Source organism: Acanthochromis polyacanthus, chromosome 7, assembly GCF_021347895.1.
Source record: "Acanthochromis polyacanthus isolate Apoly-LR-REF ecotype Palm Island chromosome 7, KAUST_Apoly_ChrSc, whole genome shotgun sequence".
Taxonomy (NCBI): Eukaryota; Metazoa; Chordata; class Actinopteri; family Pomacentridae; genus Acanthochromis; species Acanthochromis polyacanthus.
The window spans coordinates 42,510,297-42,525,432 of record NC_067119.1 but is presented as its reverse complement, the minus strand read 5'-3'; the positions used below and the strand labels follow the sequence as shown (position 1 = coordinate 42,525,432).

The following is a 15,136-nucleotide window of genomic DNA, read 5'->3' as shown; positions in this document are numbered from 1 at the left end:
CTCATCAGCTTTATTCCTCTGTAGTTGCCACAACTCTGCACATCTCCCTTGTTCTTAAAGATGGGCACCAGCACACGTCTCCTCCATTCCTCGGGCATCTTCTCACTATCTAAGATCCTGTTGAACAACCCAGTCAGAAACTCTACTGCTACCTCTCTGAGACACTTCCATACCTCCACAGGTATATCATCAGGACCAAGTGCCTTTCCACTCTTCATCCTCTTCAATGCCCTCCTCACTTCATCCTTACTAATCTTTGCTACTTCCTGCTCCACAACAGTCACCTCTTCTACTCTTCTTTCTCTCTCATTTTCCTCTTTCATCAACTCTTCAAAGTACTCTTTCCATCTTCCCATCACACTATTGGCACCTGTCAACACACTTCCATCCTTATCCTTTATCACCCTAACCTGCTGCACGTCCTTCCCATCTCTGTCTCTCTGCCTTGCCAACCTGTACAGATCAGTCTCTCCCTCCTTACTGTCCAACCTAGCATACAAGTCATCATAAGCCCCTTGTTTGGCCTTTGCCACCTCTACTTTCACCTTACACACTGTACAGTCACCAAAGTCACTGGAGCCATCAATGGGCTCCTGCTTGGTTTGTTGCTAAATTAAAAATCTGAATTTTAAGGAATATTTATGTTTTTTATTATTATGTTATTAGTAATACAAAAATACCCCTTGGTATTGTGTGTTGTGCAACAGCCACAGTTGAAGAGGCTGTACACAGGTTAGGCTCTTATCAGATATAAGAGGGTTTTGGTCTGGGGTAAGGATCCAAAACGGTTTCAAAAATAATTCCAGAAAAAACTGTCCATTGTTTTGAATTTGTTTAGTTGTGATGGATTTTTTTTAAACGGATAAAAGTGATCACCCACTGTTTTTAGGGACTCAGTTTTATTACCGCCCGGCAAAACTGCGTTTTCCGGAAGGTATTGTTTTCACCTGCATGGTCTTGCTTGCTCGTTTGTAACAATTTGGTTTCCGTGCGATAACTCGATAAAATATTGATGTAGCCTCACCATATTTGGTACACAGATGTACCATAATAAGACACAGGTCAAGTTTGCATTTGGTGACCGTTACCTCATTTTCAAGGTCACAAGGGTCATCGTTGTCGCCGGGCGGTCCAAGTTTGGTAAAACTTCTTGTTACATTTGGGTTGTTTATTGCCATATGATGTTGTGTACAATATTTAGTGTGTGTGCTTGTATGTGAAGTTTAAGTAAACTAGCTTTGACGGCACTTTTCTTGATGTATTTGGTATATTTCATGTAACACACAGGAAAAATGGCATAAGGGCATAGTGCACTTGTTTTTCCAAATACATAATGGAGTTTATCTGCTCCACCTACAGGTACATGCAACACATTTAAATACCGTTCAGTGGGCTGTTTTCACTAAACATTGAATATTTCAAGATTTTTACTTTTTATCCAGTTTTTCACATCCAGTATCTCAGACTATTAGAATATGTCCTATGATTAACCTCCGTGTTAAAGTTTTTTAAGTAAAAACATGCTTTAAAGTTTGAAAATGTGGAGAAAAATATATATTTTCGGGAAATCTTTGAACATTTTTTGGTGGAAAAAAAAAATCAATAAGAAAATATTAGAAGCTTCACTGATAAATATGTAATCACTTTAGATAGTTTTAGGATTTTTTAAAATGATTTTTACTCAAAACAAACCAAATATTTTCTTGCCAATTTTTTTACATAACATTTTTAAGGAATGGTTTTAATTTTCTTCTTGAAGGTTTTGCAAATTTTCAGAAATTGGGGGAATTTTTTTCAGACAAGGAAACCATATTTTTGGTGCCTGTAAATGAGGACAACAGGACGGTTAATCAGGAACATCCAACACATAAAAAGGACTTCAGCAATTCCTACATTTTTGTCTGTTGTGGTTCATAGTCCAGCAAGAAGAGTGTGGTCTGGTACACAGACAGACCGAACTTCAGCGAAATTAAACCATATTCAAGGAATTTCACATCAGTACACAAAGTTTTCCACATATACTTTACTCCTGCTCCAGTACCGATACATACTGGGGTAATGCCACTGAAAAACAGGAAGAAAAACAAAACATGAATGCAGTGTTTGGTTTTATTGGCATATGCAAGTTCACACAGGGTGGATTATTATGGTCTACTGTATTTTAGCTTCTGCTGAGAAAAACGACCAAAATAAAGCGACAGCCTGGCAAACATTACAGCACCTGGACTAGACAGAAAGCAAAAGATAAAACATGTTAAAGAAAGGTTTAAAAACAGGCACTATGTAACATCGTGTTAATCCATTTGTGAAGCAGAGAAGTGTGTGGTTGGTTCATCTCCAAGGTGTGGCTGCTATGATCACATTCTGACAGAAGTGTAACAAGAAACTAGAATTAGAATGCACCCAGGAGATTAAAACAATAAATATACAGCTAAAAAAAAAAAAATCTACATCTCTGTTGATCAGGCTGAGCTCAGGAGAACACGCAGACCAACATGGAAACAAAAGTCAGGCAGACAACACCTGATTTAAATAAATTACTGTTAGCTCTCTGATATAACTTCATAGACTTATCATACTGATCCCTTTGATAAATATTCACGCCTGGATGCTTGGTAATCAGTGCGACCATTAAGGCGTTAATTCCTGAGTTCAATTTGAATAAATATATCTGAAGGAACATGGTTGTCAGTATGGTCTGAAAACAGTCACTGAAACAATGATCCTGTGTAGGGATCCAGAGTGAAAAGTAAAAATCTTCTTCTGTACATCAGGTAGAGCAAACACTATTCCACAGCTCTCCAAGTAGCTCAAAAGAACGAATCAGTTCCACACAGAAGACAGTGAAGCTGTCATTCTGGAGCGTGAGAGAAGAAGGATGTAATCAAGCAAATCAGACTTAACAGCAGCCCGTTTCTCCATCTTAGCTGTACAGCAACACCACCCTACTGGAACAGCAGCACAAACACTGTCTGGGTGTAGGAGGGGCTTTTTCAGGGCAGAATAGATCAACTACTCATATAGTCCTCAGCTGTCCTCCAGCTGGTACAGGACATAGAAGAGGGTTTGAGGACCTTCTTCATGAGACAGCCCTACTAGTGGTTCCTCTCATGAAAACTCTTTTCTTTGGCAGAACAGCCTCTAACCAAAGACCACCATGTGTGGTAGCATTGTGAGGTGCTGATGAAAAGAAACCCAAACAGGATGCATGGAAACCACATGTGCTGGTTTTCATGCCCAAAGAGCACTTTAGATGGTCTTCATGGGCAGCGCTACTCTAACCAGTAGCCTTCAACAACCAGAACCTCCAGTTATTCATCAGACAACATGTTTTCAAAAGGACTCCAACGACTCCACCCTCATTAACACTCGCAAAAGTAATGACCATGATGAATAGCGTTCTCCTTGACCTTCTCAGCTGTTCGCCTCTGACTCATGTCCAGCAAAACTCTCAGCAGATCGTTTAAGCTGGCTTCTCTGCCCACTCTCTCTATCCAGATGTTCAGCAGCTCATGAATCCTGTCCTCATAAAGGAGGTGCTCTTTGCTTTTGATCACGTTGTCGTTAATCCCGAGGTTACGGAAGAACCTCTTGTGTTGGTCCACGTCTACGTCTTCAAAGTACTCAAAGCACTTCCTCAGAGACTCTTCACCTGCAAACCAAGACTTTCAGTTCAATCTGGTCATCTTTGTAGTCTAACAGTTACTGTGAATATTTAGAAGAGCTGGATGGATGGACTCAGTCAGGTGGAAATAAAAACACTTTACCATTCACAGGAACAAGCTTGGGAAACTGCTCTTCTTCCTAAATCACAAAAAGAAAAAACAAGCATATTAGACTCTTTACATTGCTAGTTGTGTAAATGTCTTCTCTTGGCTGGGCAGTGAGCTGAAGTTGGTTTGACAGATGGATTTCTCAAAGTGCAGCGATGCATGTTCGTTGTGTGTGGACGGAAGTAACATGTGATATTCCAGCTGTGATAAGCAGCATTCTGTGTTATCCAGCTGCAGTAGCGGAAATAACTTCTGTTTCCATTAATATCATCACAGCTCTGACCACACAACCAGCCACAGTTAGGTTGACACTGATTAATAATCTAAATCAAACAGACAATGCATCATTTTCTGCAGCTGAGTGTCTGACTTCTACCAGACCTGTTTAGTGCTGAGGACATGACTCTGTTTAGAGGTAACAGATCTACGACTAAATCATCAGAGTCTCGGGGACAGGTCCAGAACTACAGCACGAGAACCCATGCTGCTGCAAATCTGAACCCCTGAGAAATGTTCAGAAATGAAATTTGATCCTGGTGTAGTATAAAAATGCTCTGGAGGTGTTTTACCAAGGCAGCTGTACAGAACATAATCCCTGCACTTCATGTAAGACCAACGGGAGAAAAGTGGAGAACAGGACCAGTCAGATGAGTGGAATCACACAGCTGAGGAGTTCAGGAAGCAAAGCGTTCCTCAGCAGAACAAACAAGGAAGAAGCAGCTGAGAGTAAGAGCAACAGGACTGGAAGGATGGAAGCAGGGTGGAGATGAAGACGGAAGCAAAGCAGGGCGGAGATGAGGACGGAAGCAAAGCAGGGCGGAGAGGAGGACGGAAGCAAAGCAGGGCGGAGAGGAGGACGGAAGCAAAGCAGGGCGGAGAGGAGGACGGAAGCAAAGCAGGGCGGAGAGGAGGACGGAAGCAAAGCAGGGCGGAGAGGAGGACGGAAGCAAAGCAGGGCGGAGAGGAGGACGGAAGCAAAGCAGGGCGGAGAGGAGGACGGAAGCAAAGCAGGGCGGAGAGGAGGACGGAAGCAAAGCAGGGCGGAGAGGAGGACGGAAGCAAAGCAGGACGGAGATGAAGACGGAAGCAAAGCAGGGCGGAGATGAGGACGGAAGCAAAGCAGGGCGGAGATGAGGACGGAAGCAAAGCAGGGCGGAGATGAGGACGGAAGCAAAGCAGGACGGAGATGAGGACGGAAGCAAAGCAGGGCGGAGATGAGGACGGAAGCAAAGCAGGGCGGAGATGAGGACGGAAGCAAAGCAGGGCGGAGATGAGGACGGAAGCAAAGCAGGGCGGAGATGAGGACGGAAGCAAAGCAGGGCGGAGATGAGGACGGAAGCAAAGCAGGACGGAGATGAGGACGGAAGCAAAGCAGGACGGAGATGAGGACGGAAGCAAAGCAGGGCGGAGATGAGGACGGAAGCAAAGCAGGACGGAGATGAGGACGGAAGCAAAGCAGGGCGGAGATGAGGACGGAAGCAAAGCAGGGCGGAGATGAGGACGGAAGCAAAGCAGGGCGGAGATGAGGACGGAAGCAAAGCAGGGCGGAGATGAGGACGGAAGCAAAGCAGGGCGGAGATGAGGACGGAAGCAAAGCAGGGCGGAGATGAGGACGGAAGCAAAGCAGGACGGAGATGAGGACGGAAGCAAAGCAGGACGGAGATGAGGACGGAAGCAAAGCAGGGCGGAGATGAGGACGGAAGCAAAGCAGGACGGAGATGAGGACGGAAGCAAAGCAGGGCGGAGATGAGGACGGAAGCAAAGCAGGGCGGAGATGAGGACGGAAGCAAAGCAGGACGGAGATGAGGACGGAAGCAGGGCGGAGATGAGGACCTCACCCTCCTGTCTTGCTGCCGGAGGGTCTCGGGGCTGGCTCGGGGAGCGAAGCCAGGGGAGGTGAGGCCGGTTAGACTGTGCTGGGAGTTGCTGGCTGAGCTGCTGAGGCTTTCACACAGCATTTTACGCTCATCCTCCACACCGGCTGGAGATTTGACTCTCACCAGTGGTCGGGACAGGATCAGATTGGTGCCGCTTGGCCTTTGGGTTTCTCCGTCCCTGTTCTCCTCAGGGGGATGGATGTCGGTGTAATGCTGAAACACACAGACGTCCTTCAGATCCAACAAGCAGGCATTCATCTTACTGTCACTGATGAATTTCCATCAGTCACAATGAGCTTCCATTAAAGTAAAGCCAGAAATATAAATAACTCACCGGATCAGTTTTTATCCCATCAGGTCTCTGAGATTCTAAAGAAAGGATGTGAACAGAGGATTATACAACTTTAATCATATACAGTGGGTACGGAAAGTATTCAGACCCCTTGAAATGTTTCACTCTGTGTCATTGCAGCCATTTGCCAAAATCAAAAAAGTTCATTTTATTTCTCATTAATGTACACTCAGCATCCCATCTTAACAGAAAAAACAAATGTAGAAATTTTTGCAAATTTATTAAAAAATAAAAACTGAAATATCACATGATCAGAAGTATTCAGACCCTTTGCAGAGACATTCATATTTGACTCACATGCTGTCCATTTCTTCTGATCCTCCTCCAGATGGTTCTGCTTCTTTATTGGAGTCCAGCTGTGTTTAATTAAACTGATTGGACTTGATTAGGAAAGGCACACACCTGTCTATATAAGACCTTACAGCTCACAGTGCATGTCAGAGCAAATGAGAATCATGAGGTGGAAGGAACTGCCCAAGGAGCTCAGAGACAGAATTGTGGCAAGGCACAGATCTGGACAAGGACACAAAAGAATTTCTGCAGCACTCAAGGTTCCTCAGAGCACAGTGGCCTCCATAATCCTCCAATGGAAGAAGTTTGGGACGACCACAACTCTTCCTAGACCTGGCCGTCCAGCCAAACTGAGCAATGGTGGGAGAAGAGCCTTGGTGAGAGAGGTAAAGAAGAAGCCAAAGATCACTGTGGCTGAGCTCCAGAGATGCAGTCGGGAGATAGGAGAAAGTTCCACAAAGTCAACTATCACTGCAGCCCTCCACCAGTCGGGGCTTTATGGCAGAGTGGTCCGACGGAAGCCTCTCCTCAGTGAAAGACACATGAAAGCATAGAGTTTGCCAAAAAACACATGAAGGACTCCCAGACTATGAGAAATAAGATTCTCTGGTCTGATGAGACCAAGATTGAACTTTTTGGTGTTAATTCTAAGCGGTATGTGTGGAGAAAAGCAGGCACTGCTCATCACCTGCCCAATACAATCCCTACAGTGAAACATGGTGGTGGGAGCATCATGTTGTGGGGGGGTGTTTTTCAGCTGCAGGGACAGGACGACTGGTTGCAATTGAAGGAAGGATGAATGCGGCCAAGTACAGAGATATCCTGGAGGAAAACCTCTTCCAGAGTGCTCAGGACCTCAGACTGGGCCGAAGGTTCACCTTTCAACAGGACAATGACCCTAAGCACACAGCTAAAATAACAAAGGAGTGGCTTCACAACAACTCTGTGACCGTTCTTGACTGGCCCAGCCAGAGCCCTGACCTAAACCCAATTGAGCATCTCTGGAGAGACCTCAGAATGTCTGTCCACCAACGTTCACCATCCAACCTGACAGAACTGGAGAGGATCTGCAAGAAGAATGGCAGAGGATCCCCAAATCCAGGTGTGAAAAACTTGTTGTGTCATTCCCAAGAAGACTCATGGCTGTACGAGCTGAAAAGGAGCTTCTACTCAATACTGAGCACAGGGTCTGAATACTTCTGACCATGTGATATTTCAGTTTTTATTTTTAAATACATTTGCAAAAAAAAATCTACATTTCTGTTTTTTTCTGCCAAGTTGGGGTGCCGAGTGTACATTAATGAGAAATAAAATGAACTTTTTTGATTTTGGCAAATGGCTGCAATGACACAGAGTGAAACATTTCAAGGGGTCTGAATACTTTCTGTACCTACTGTATCCGTACGAGCAGCCATTCTGTGTGATCTAATGAGTCATGTTTGTGAGCTCCAATGTTCATCAGCAGAGTCAGTCAGAAGCAAACCTGACCAACACGGTGCCCATCTGGGCAGCAGCTTCTGGGATAGGCATCGTTCCACATCTCAGTCCAGGTGGGAACGCTTGGCATTACCTTTACCAACAGCAGGAAACCTTCTAGGTGAGTGACGGCGACACACGCCCAGACAGACTGCACTTTAACAGGTCAATGTGAGCCTCCCTGATAATTACAGGCAAACACACCTCTGTCTGCTTTGTCTGTAGTTTACTGCCTCCACCTGCTGCTGTGAGCTCATCCACTCACGCTTCACGTCATACATGCCACTAGTCCATCCAGTTCAGCAGCTTTGTGCCCATACTTCTATGAAACAGGCAGCATGCCAGTAAACGTGAGGAGCGATGCCATGTGTGTCAGAAACAAACCCGATGAACCACCACCACCTCTTCATCTCCATGCAGAGCTTGTTTCTGCTCTAATCAGAACCAGTGGTAGATAATAAAGGACATATTTTAAAGGGAAAGTGTGTGGAAAACTCTTGTTTGTTGAGCTAAACCATGCTAGTCCTGTAAGCCTCATCTAATGACAGCTGGAGCTTCAAGGATGTATGAAGACGCACCAGCTCTGGAAGCAAAAAACAACGTCAGGTGATTCAGTATCACCTGAGAGCATCCATTACTGGTACAAAAAAACAAATAACACGATGGAAGTCCTGCACCACATGAAACAAACACCTGTCAAAGCAGCAACAAGCACACGAGAGGCGTTTTACTGCAGATATGAAGCCTCGTAATAGAAAATGCTGTGGTTTTAGGTGCTTCAGTCCTGCTGCAGTGTTTAAAACAGAACTGAGCTGAAATACTTTGATGCATTAATTAGAAGTGAAAGTCATTTTTCAGGTCATTAATGCTAAACAGTCCTCAGTTTAAACTGAAAGTTGGGATGACTTTACTTCATCATATGTACTCACAGATATTTCTAGGTTTGGGAATTATTCAGGTAGACAATAAATCCATGAACAAACAAAGACTAGCTGCTATGTAGTTCAGATTCAGTGTGTGTACAGCTGCAGGGTGTTTAGCTAGCTGAGGGTCAACATGAGGGTCACTGGTCCTCAAACAGAAATCAGAAGCAGTGAACACATCTACGATCTGGGCTGTGGTCAGAGCGGCAGCACGAACTTCCTGTATTCCTCAGTCTGTCATCTATGGAGCTGGTAAAGGAGACGAGGCTGGATTCATCCTGGAAGGTGAGCAGCTATGACCCAGGGTCTCTGGACTCAAGTCTCTGAATGTGAGCCTCTTAAGTCACACAGCAGCTCCAAGTGTTGTGTTCTACCATCATATCCTTTAATAAAACCACATCCGTTATCAGGTCTTAATGTGCAACCTACAGTTACAGATAAACGCAGAAATCTTAAAGAGATTGCTTTAAATGTTGATCACACTTCCTGACACTTCTTTCCATTTCTACATTACTGGTAATAAAGCTCTGGAATGTATTTTCTGAGCCTTTGTGCATTTGACAAGATGCTGGGTTTAGTTTGTCATTTCCACCTACCTGCTCTTCTACGTCTCCAGATGTATACAGCAAATAACGTGCCGAACACTAACACAGCAACAGACAGGACGATGAGCACAATCCCCCAAGCTCCTAGTGGAAAATAAGACAAACATGACGGTCAGCCATCAGCTCCATGTTACACAGAAAACATGATTATCAGTGGGAAGCGTTTACAGTTTAAGTGACTCTCCCTACAGGACCGTCTCTGCTTTAACGTGCAGCCTGCTGCAGCTTCACACTGCATTTAAGGCTGAAACATGCAGCTCATCCACAGGTTTCAGAGTTCTGTACCTAAAGCAGAGCTGGGTTTGTGCTGGGTTTTCTTGCACTCTGTGTTGCTGGTAGGAGTGCAGTTCCTCACCAGTTCTTCATCCTTTTCACACCTAGTTTAGAGGCAGGAAAGAGACTAATGAAAAGCATGAATGAATTCCAGTGAGCGAGGCCGTCAGAAACGGTCTAAAACAGGAGCCGTCTCCCACCACTCCCTCAGAATGAATGACGGGTCCTCAGGTGGGCTTGCATACACTCACCTTGAACACTTCTTGCAGACTTCACATGCCTGGTCAGGATGACAGAACCTCCCAGGTCTGCACTGGCATTCTGTGTCCTGAGTGTGTGTACACGGCCGTACCACTTCCTGATCTGAGAAACAAACATGAAGACGACCTTGTTCAGTCTGAATTTATGCTCTGAGCACCATGAAAAGGTTGAATACTGATTTTCTTCTGCAGTGGAAAGCTGTCAAACAGAGTCACCTGAGCGGCACCGTGTGCACTTGAAGCACTGTTTGAGGCCGTTGGCGTGCTCGATGAACGTCCCGTAGTCACACTCCTCACACTTCCCCTTCATTCCTGCTGCGGTGCACGGAGATTTCACATACGTACCTAACACACACACAGGAAACACACACAGACTCCTTAGACACCGACTTCACTGATCCTTCAGCTAAACATGTCACTCTAAAGCAGGGTGTCCAACATGAGGCCCGTGGGCCAAAAGTGGTCCTCCAGAGGGTCCAATCCGGTCCTCAAAGTGTAAAAATTACAGAGAAGACATTAACTGCAGATTGTAAATTAGTAAAACTATAAATTTAGAATCATTTCTAGACCATGACACGTTGTTTGATCATAAAGTAAAATACTAGATTGTTTATTGTTCTTTTGTGTCTTGTATTTGTAATATCTTTTTGACTAACTTTTCTCGTTTGTCTCATGTTTTTGTCGGTGTAGTTTCCTTCTCGTCTCGTTTGTGTTTTCTGTCTTGTTTGTCATTTTGTGTTTCCATTTATTTGTTGTGTTTTGTCTCATTTGCATCTTGTTTTTATAATATTTTGTCTGACTTTGTTTTAAACATAAAGTAGTTCCAGATACCTGAGAATGGATGTTTGGTGCTTTTGGGATCTGGAAATGATAAACTGAGGCTGAATGTTTTTGAAATTGAACTTATTTTCTGAAGAAATTTCAGGTTGTTCATGATGTTTTGGAAAAGAGAATTCCTTAAATATGAATGATTTCAGAATGTTCTTTTTTGCACTAAAACAATGGAAACATTTTGGGTTGTTGCTTATGCACAAGGCATCATGCTGGGATTTTACTGGTGGGTCCGTCTGAGATTAAATTAGGCTGAATGTGGAACCTGGGTAAGATGAGTTTGACTCTCCTGCTCTAAATAAACACTCAGAGGGCTTCATGTGGATCTGGGGCGGATCAGAGCTTCGGTCTCAGCGGAGCAGATAAAGTGTGGCTCCGTGTGTCTTACCAGCTGGACAGTTTAAACAGCAGATGTTTCCATCCTTGTACTCCAGGTGTTCTCTGCAGGAGACGTCCCGCTGCGTCCTGCTGTCCTCCAGACCAAGACCAGACCGTGGATCTGCCCCCGTGGGTCTGGAGAACCAGACTGATAGAAAAAGAACCTGCTGGAGAACAGAGGAGGGCAGTCACAGATGGATCGTCCCATTCAGGAAATTTGCCTTAGACAGCGGAGCTCCTGGCTACATGAGAAGCAGCAGCAGTACTGTCTGAGTCTCCAGCTGACCTGAAAGTGTTCTTTCTTTGTCAAGCGGTTTAATGAACATTTGTGCATCTGAAACCTTTGGAGATTGATCCAGCTGAAGAACAAAAATGTAAAATACGACACATGTTTTTAGTCTAGGGCTGTGTCTAATTCCTGGAGAACTGAGCTGCTGCCAGTTTTGAGATTCTTCAGTGATTCTAGACTGAAGAAACAAGACAATTAAATATGTGAACTTCTGCTCTTGCAAATAAAATGTGCTGTTTTTTCTGCTTTATAAGCTATAAACAAATATCGGGAACTTTATAGATCAGATGATTGATTACACAAGAAAATATTGGCAGACTAACTGACAATAAAAATAATCATCAGTTGCATCTCTAGGTGCATTATTTAGGCAGAACAAATAGATGTCTGCTTCCTGATTCTAAAATGGGATTGATGCTCTGTTATAATTCTGAGTCTCTGCATTTGAATGAGGGCAGAACAATAAGTAAAAAATAAAATAACCAGATTGCTGTTGCTTTGACAGATGTTGTGATTTGACACCTTTGTCCAGCTGGGATCAGTATTTCTGGAGAACACAATTTGGAAAGTGAGAGAATATGAGCTTAATACCACCTGGATACACTACTGTTCAGAAATCTGGGCTCATCCAGACAATTCCATGTTTTCCACTTTTATCCATGCGCTAACATAACTGCTCAAGGGTTTTCTAACCATCAATGAGCCTTTCAGCACCATTAGCTAACACAATGTAGCATTAGAACACAGGAGTGATGGTTGCTGGAAATGTTCCTCTGTACCCCTATGGAGATATTCCATTAAAAACCAGACGTTTACAGCTACAATAGTCATTTACCACATTAACTATGTCTACACTGGATTTATCATTCATTTAGTGTTATCTTCATTGAAAAAAAAAATGCTTTTCTTTCAACAATAAAGACATTTCTAAGTGATCCCACATTTCTGAACGGTAGTTTATACGAATTAAAGTTGCTCTATTTTAGATAAAGTTGATATTAGAAGATAAAGTTACTCTAAAATGAGTTAAGGTTGCTCTATATTTATTAAAGTTGCTCTAAAGTAGTTAAAGTTGCTCTGTATTAGCTAAAGTTGCTCCACATTATTTAAAGTTGCTCTAAATGAATCAAAATTTTTCTAAATGAATTAAAGTCACTCTAAAGTGAGTTAAAGTTGCTCTACATTAGCTAAAGTTGCTCTAAATGAATTAAAGTTGCTCAAGTTCAAAAAGTTATTGTTTAATTATTTAATGCCATCTTCACTGAAAAAAAAAAGATTTTCTTTTAAAAATAAGGACATTTGTCAGTGAGCCCAAACTTTTGCACATCAGTGTAGAACAGCTTTCATTATTTAGAAGTTAATGTTCTATTAACGTAGCAGACACTGAGCTTCTTCATCTGAAACCTTTTATTTGTTGAAGTGACAACCAGCAACAAATCCTATGTAAACTGTTTGGCTCAGCTCAGGAAACTGCTGCTGTTCAAAGGAACACTTATAACACTCTGAAGAATAGAAAAGATGAAGGCTTCTTTGTTTAATGGCAATATGATTTAGATAACGCAACAATCCACAAGGCCGTGCCTCATTATTGAAAGAAACACTTGAGACAAACACCGAGCTGATGAGGTGAGGGGATTTCCTTCAGACGGTCAGAGTCCATGTTCAGGTGGTTACACACCATGGAGGAAGTATTCTGGTCAGATGGTGAAGTTCTAAACTCACACTAAACAGTGTCACTGGATGCACAAATATTACCAAATACAGTCAATACCTGCTCAGGTGGGAGGAAGCACCAAATAAGGAAATAACAGATTACAGTCCACACAGCATGTCCCAACAGCACACACACACAGGAGATCACACGTGGAGACATGTCCCCACACACACACACACACACACACACACTTATTTAAATAATGGAACATTGTTTAACCCCCATGTCCTGAATGTTTGCTTCAAATCAGCTGATGACAGGAACAGAAAACATGAATTTAAGTTCTTCTATCTCTGTAAAACCCCCTGTTCAAAAACACATCACTTCAATTTTTTCATTATTGTTTATATATGTGCAAGTGTATTTTTTGGTTATTTTTTTCTTCTATATTTAGGCTAATACATATTTTTCTTCCTTTATTTTTGGGTTTATCTATATGTATATATTTATTTTTTATCTATTATTTCTATTTTTAAAATTTGTGCTCACACACACACACACACATATATATATATATATATATATATATATATATGAGCACAAATTTTAATACATATATATTCAGTTTTTAAGTTTTCTTCTCTACATTTGGGTCTTACAGGGTTAAGTGTTGCTTCCTCCGTCATTCAGCCATACATTCATTCATTCAGGAGATAAAACCCAGCAGGTTTTTTTTTTTTGGAACAACCGGAATCACACCACCCTGAACACAGTTCACGGAGTTAAATATTACTCACATAAGCAGACACCGTCAGAGAGAAATGACATGAGCACATTCCTACACAGAGCAGGGACACTGTTCTGTTTTAATTTACTGAGCAGACATGGACCCAGCAGCCGGGTGTTGGCTGGACTCGGAGCTTCGGTGAATGGGTTAGTGATAGTCTGTGAAGCCTTCAGGAATCTGGCACCTCTTTCAGACAGCTACATGGACTCTGACACACAAGCGCGACATTCCGTTTAGAGACACCAAAAACTGTCCTGTTCACCTCCAGACCCGCTGACCGGGGTCAGACCTGCTGCTAAACTTAATTCAGACCCTGCTCAGACATCCACTTCCACATCGAGAGCTTTAAACGGCCTAAACCAACAACAGGTTCTCATTTACTGATTTTGAGGAAACGCGTTTTCCTGAAGGAGCGCCAGAAACCCGGTCTGTCTCCTGAACGGTGAGCAGCCGGTGGTGATCTGGAGGACAGCACAACTCACCGTGTGAAGGAGGAAGAACTTCATCTTTCAGAAGAAACGCCAGAATCTTCCGACTGACAGGAACTCATCCCACTGCACTCTTTATGCGCGTTTTAACAGCAGTTTGCGGCAGACTGACGTCTCTGAGCGTCTGGCTAAATTGGAGCTCAGGTGTGGACTGATCACATGAGCGGTGGGCGGGGCCAGCACAGATCGAGCAGCCAATCAGCACACAGAGACTCCTGCAGCGTGTGAGGTGACCTGAGGCCTTCCTCTGCACAGTGTAGTTAGTAGAAGATATACTTACAAACTGCTGATACTGAGTATCAGCAAGAAGAGAAATCACATCCCCTTGATCCCTCTTCACTTAAATATAGAATTAAAGCCCTTATTTACTGTCTACAGCTCTCTGAAAGGATCTAAATCGAGACTCAAAGTTCATGGATCATTCCATAAAATCAACCTTCTCTTCTCCAGTGTTCTGCTCCACATCGATCAATAATAGGTATTGATTGGCTCATTTTATTCCATGTTTTCTGTGTTGTTGCTAACTCTACTCTAATCCATGCTAATGTGATCTTTTTCTCAGCAGTAGAAGCTAGATATTTAGCTAGCTGTTACTGCTGACCACTGATGGAAAACAGTCCAAAGAATGAGTCTGATCCTGATAATATGAGGTAGAGAGAGACATCAAGGCTGACAATGGATGGAAAGATGGAAAATAGAAGAGAGGACATAGCTTTGCTCAACACATTCTGTAGGAAAACTGTTGGGGGATGGAAACGACTAAAACAAGACACAAAATGACAAAAATGAGACAAAAAATGACAGAAACAAGACACAAAATGACAAAAACAAGACAGAAAACAACAAAAATGAGACACAGAATGACAAACAAGGCACAAA

The 15,136-nt window shown here is 43.0% G+C and overlaps 1 protein-coding gene across 3 annotated transcripts; it reads right to left on the bottom strand.

Annotated features, from left to right (window-relative positions):
* Positions 1 to 2,091: 2,091 nt before the first annotated feature.
* hdr (hematopoietic death receptor) lies at positions 2,092 to 14,395 on the bottom strand. 3 transcript variants are annotated; one of them, XM_022208899.2, is made up of 10 exons: positions 14,252 to 14,395; positions 11,050 to 11,206; positions 10,047 to 10,175; positions 9,822 to 9,933; positions 9,583 to 9,674; positions 9,289 to 9,381; positions 5,985 to 6,019; positions 5,612 to 5,863; positions 3,768 to 3,804; positions 2,092 to 3,652 (listed from the first exon to the last, which is right to left on the bottom strand). In XM_022208899.2, exons 1-10 carry the CDS (start codon positions 14,273 to 14,275, stop codon positions 3,363 to 3,365), a joined length of 1,221 nt encoding a protein of 406 aa, XP_022064591.1. In that variant the 5' UTR covers positions 14,276 to 14,395; the 3' UTR covers positions 2,092 to 3,362. The 3 variants fall into 3 exon arrangements, with proteins under 3 accessions (XP_022064591.1, XP_022064594.1, XP_022064592.1); XM_022208902.2 differs by having other exon boundaries at positions 5,774 to 5,863; XM_022208900.2 differs by having other exon boundaries at positions 11,050 to 11,203.
* Between the last annotated feature and the right edge of the window lie 741 nt (positions 14,396 to 15,136).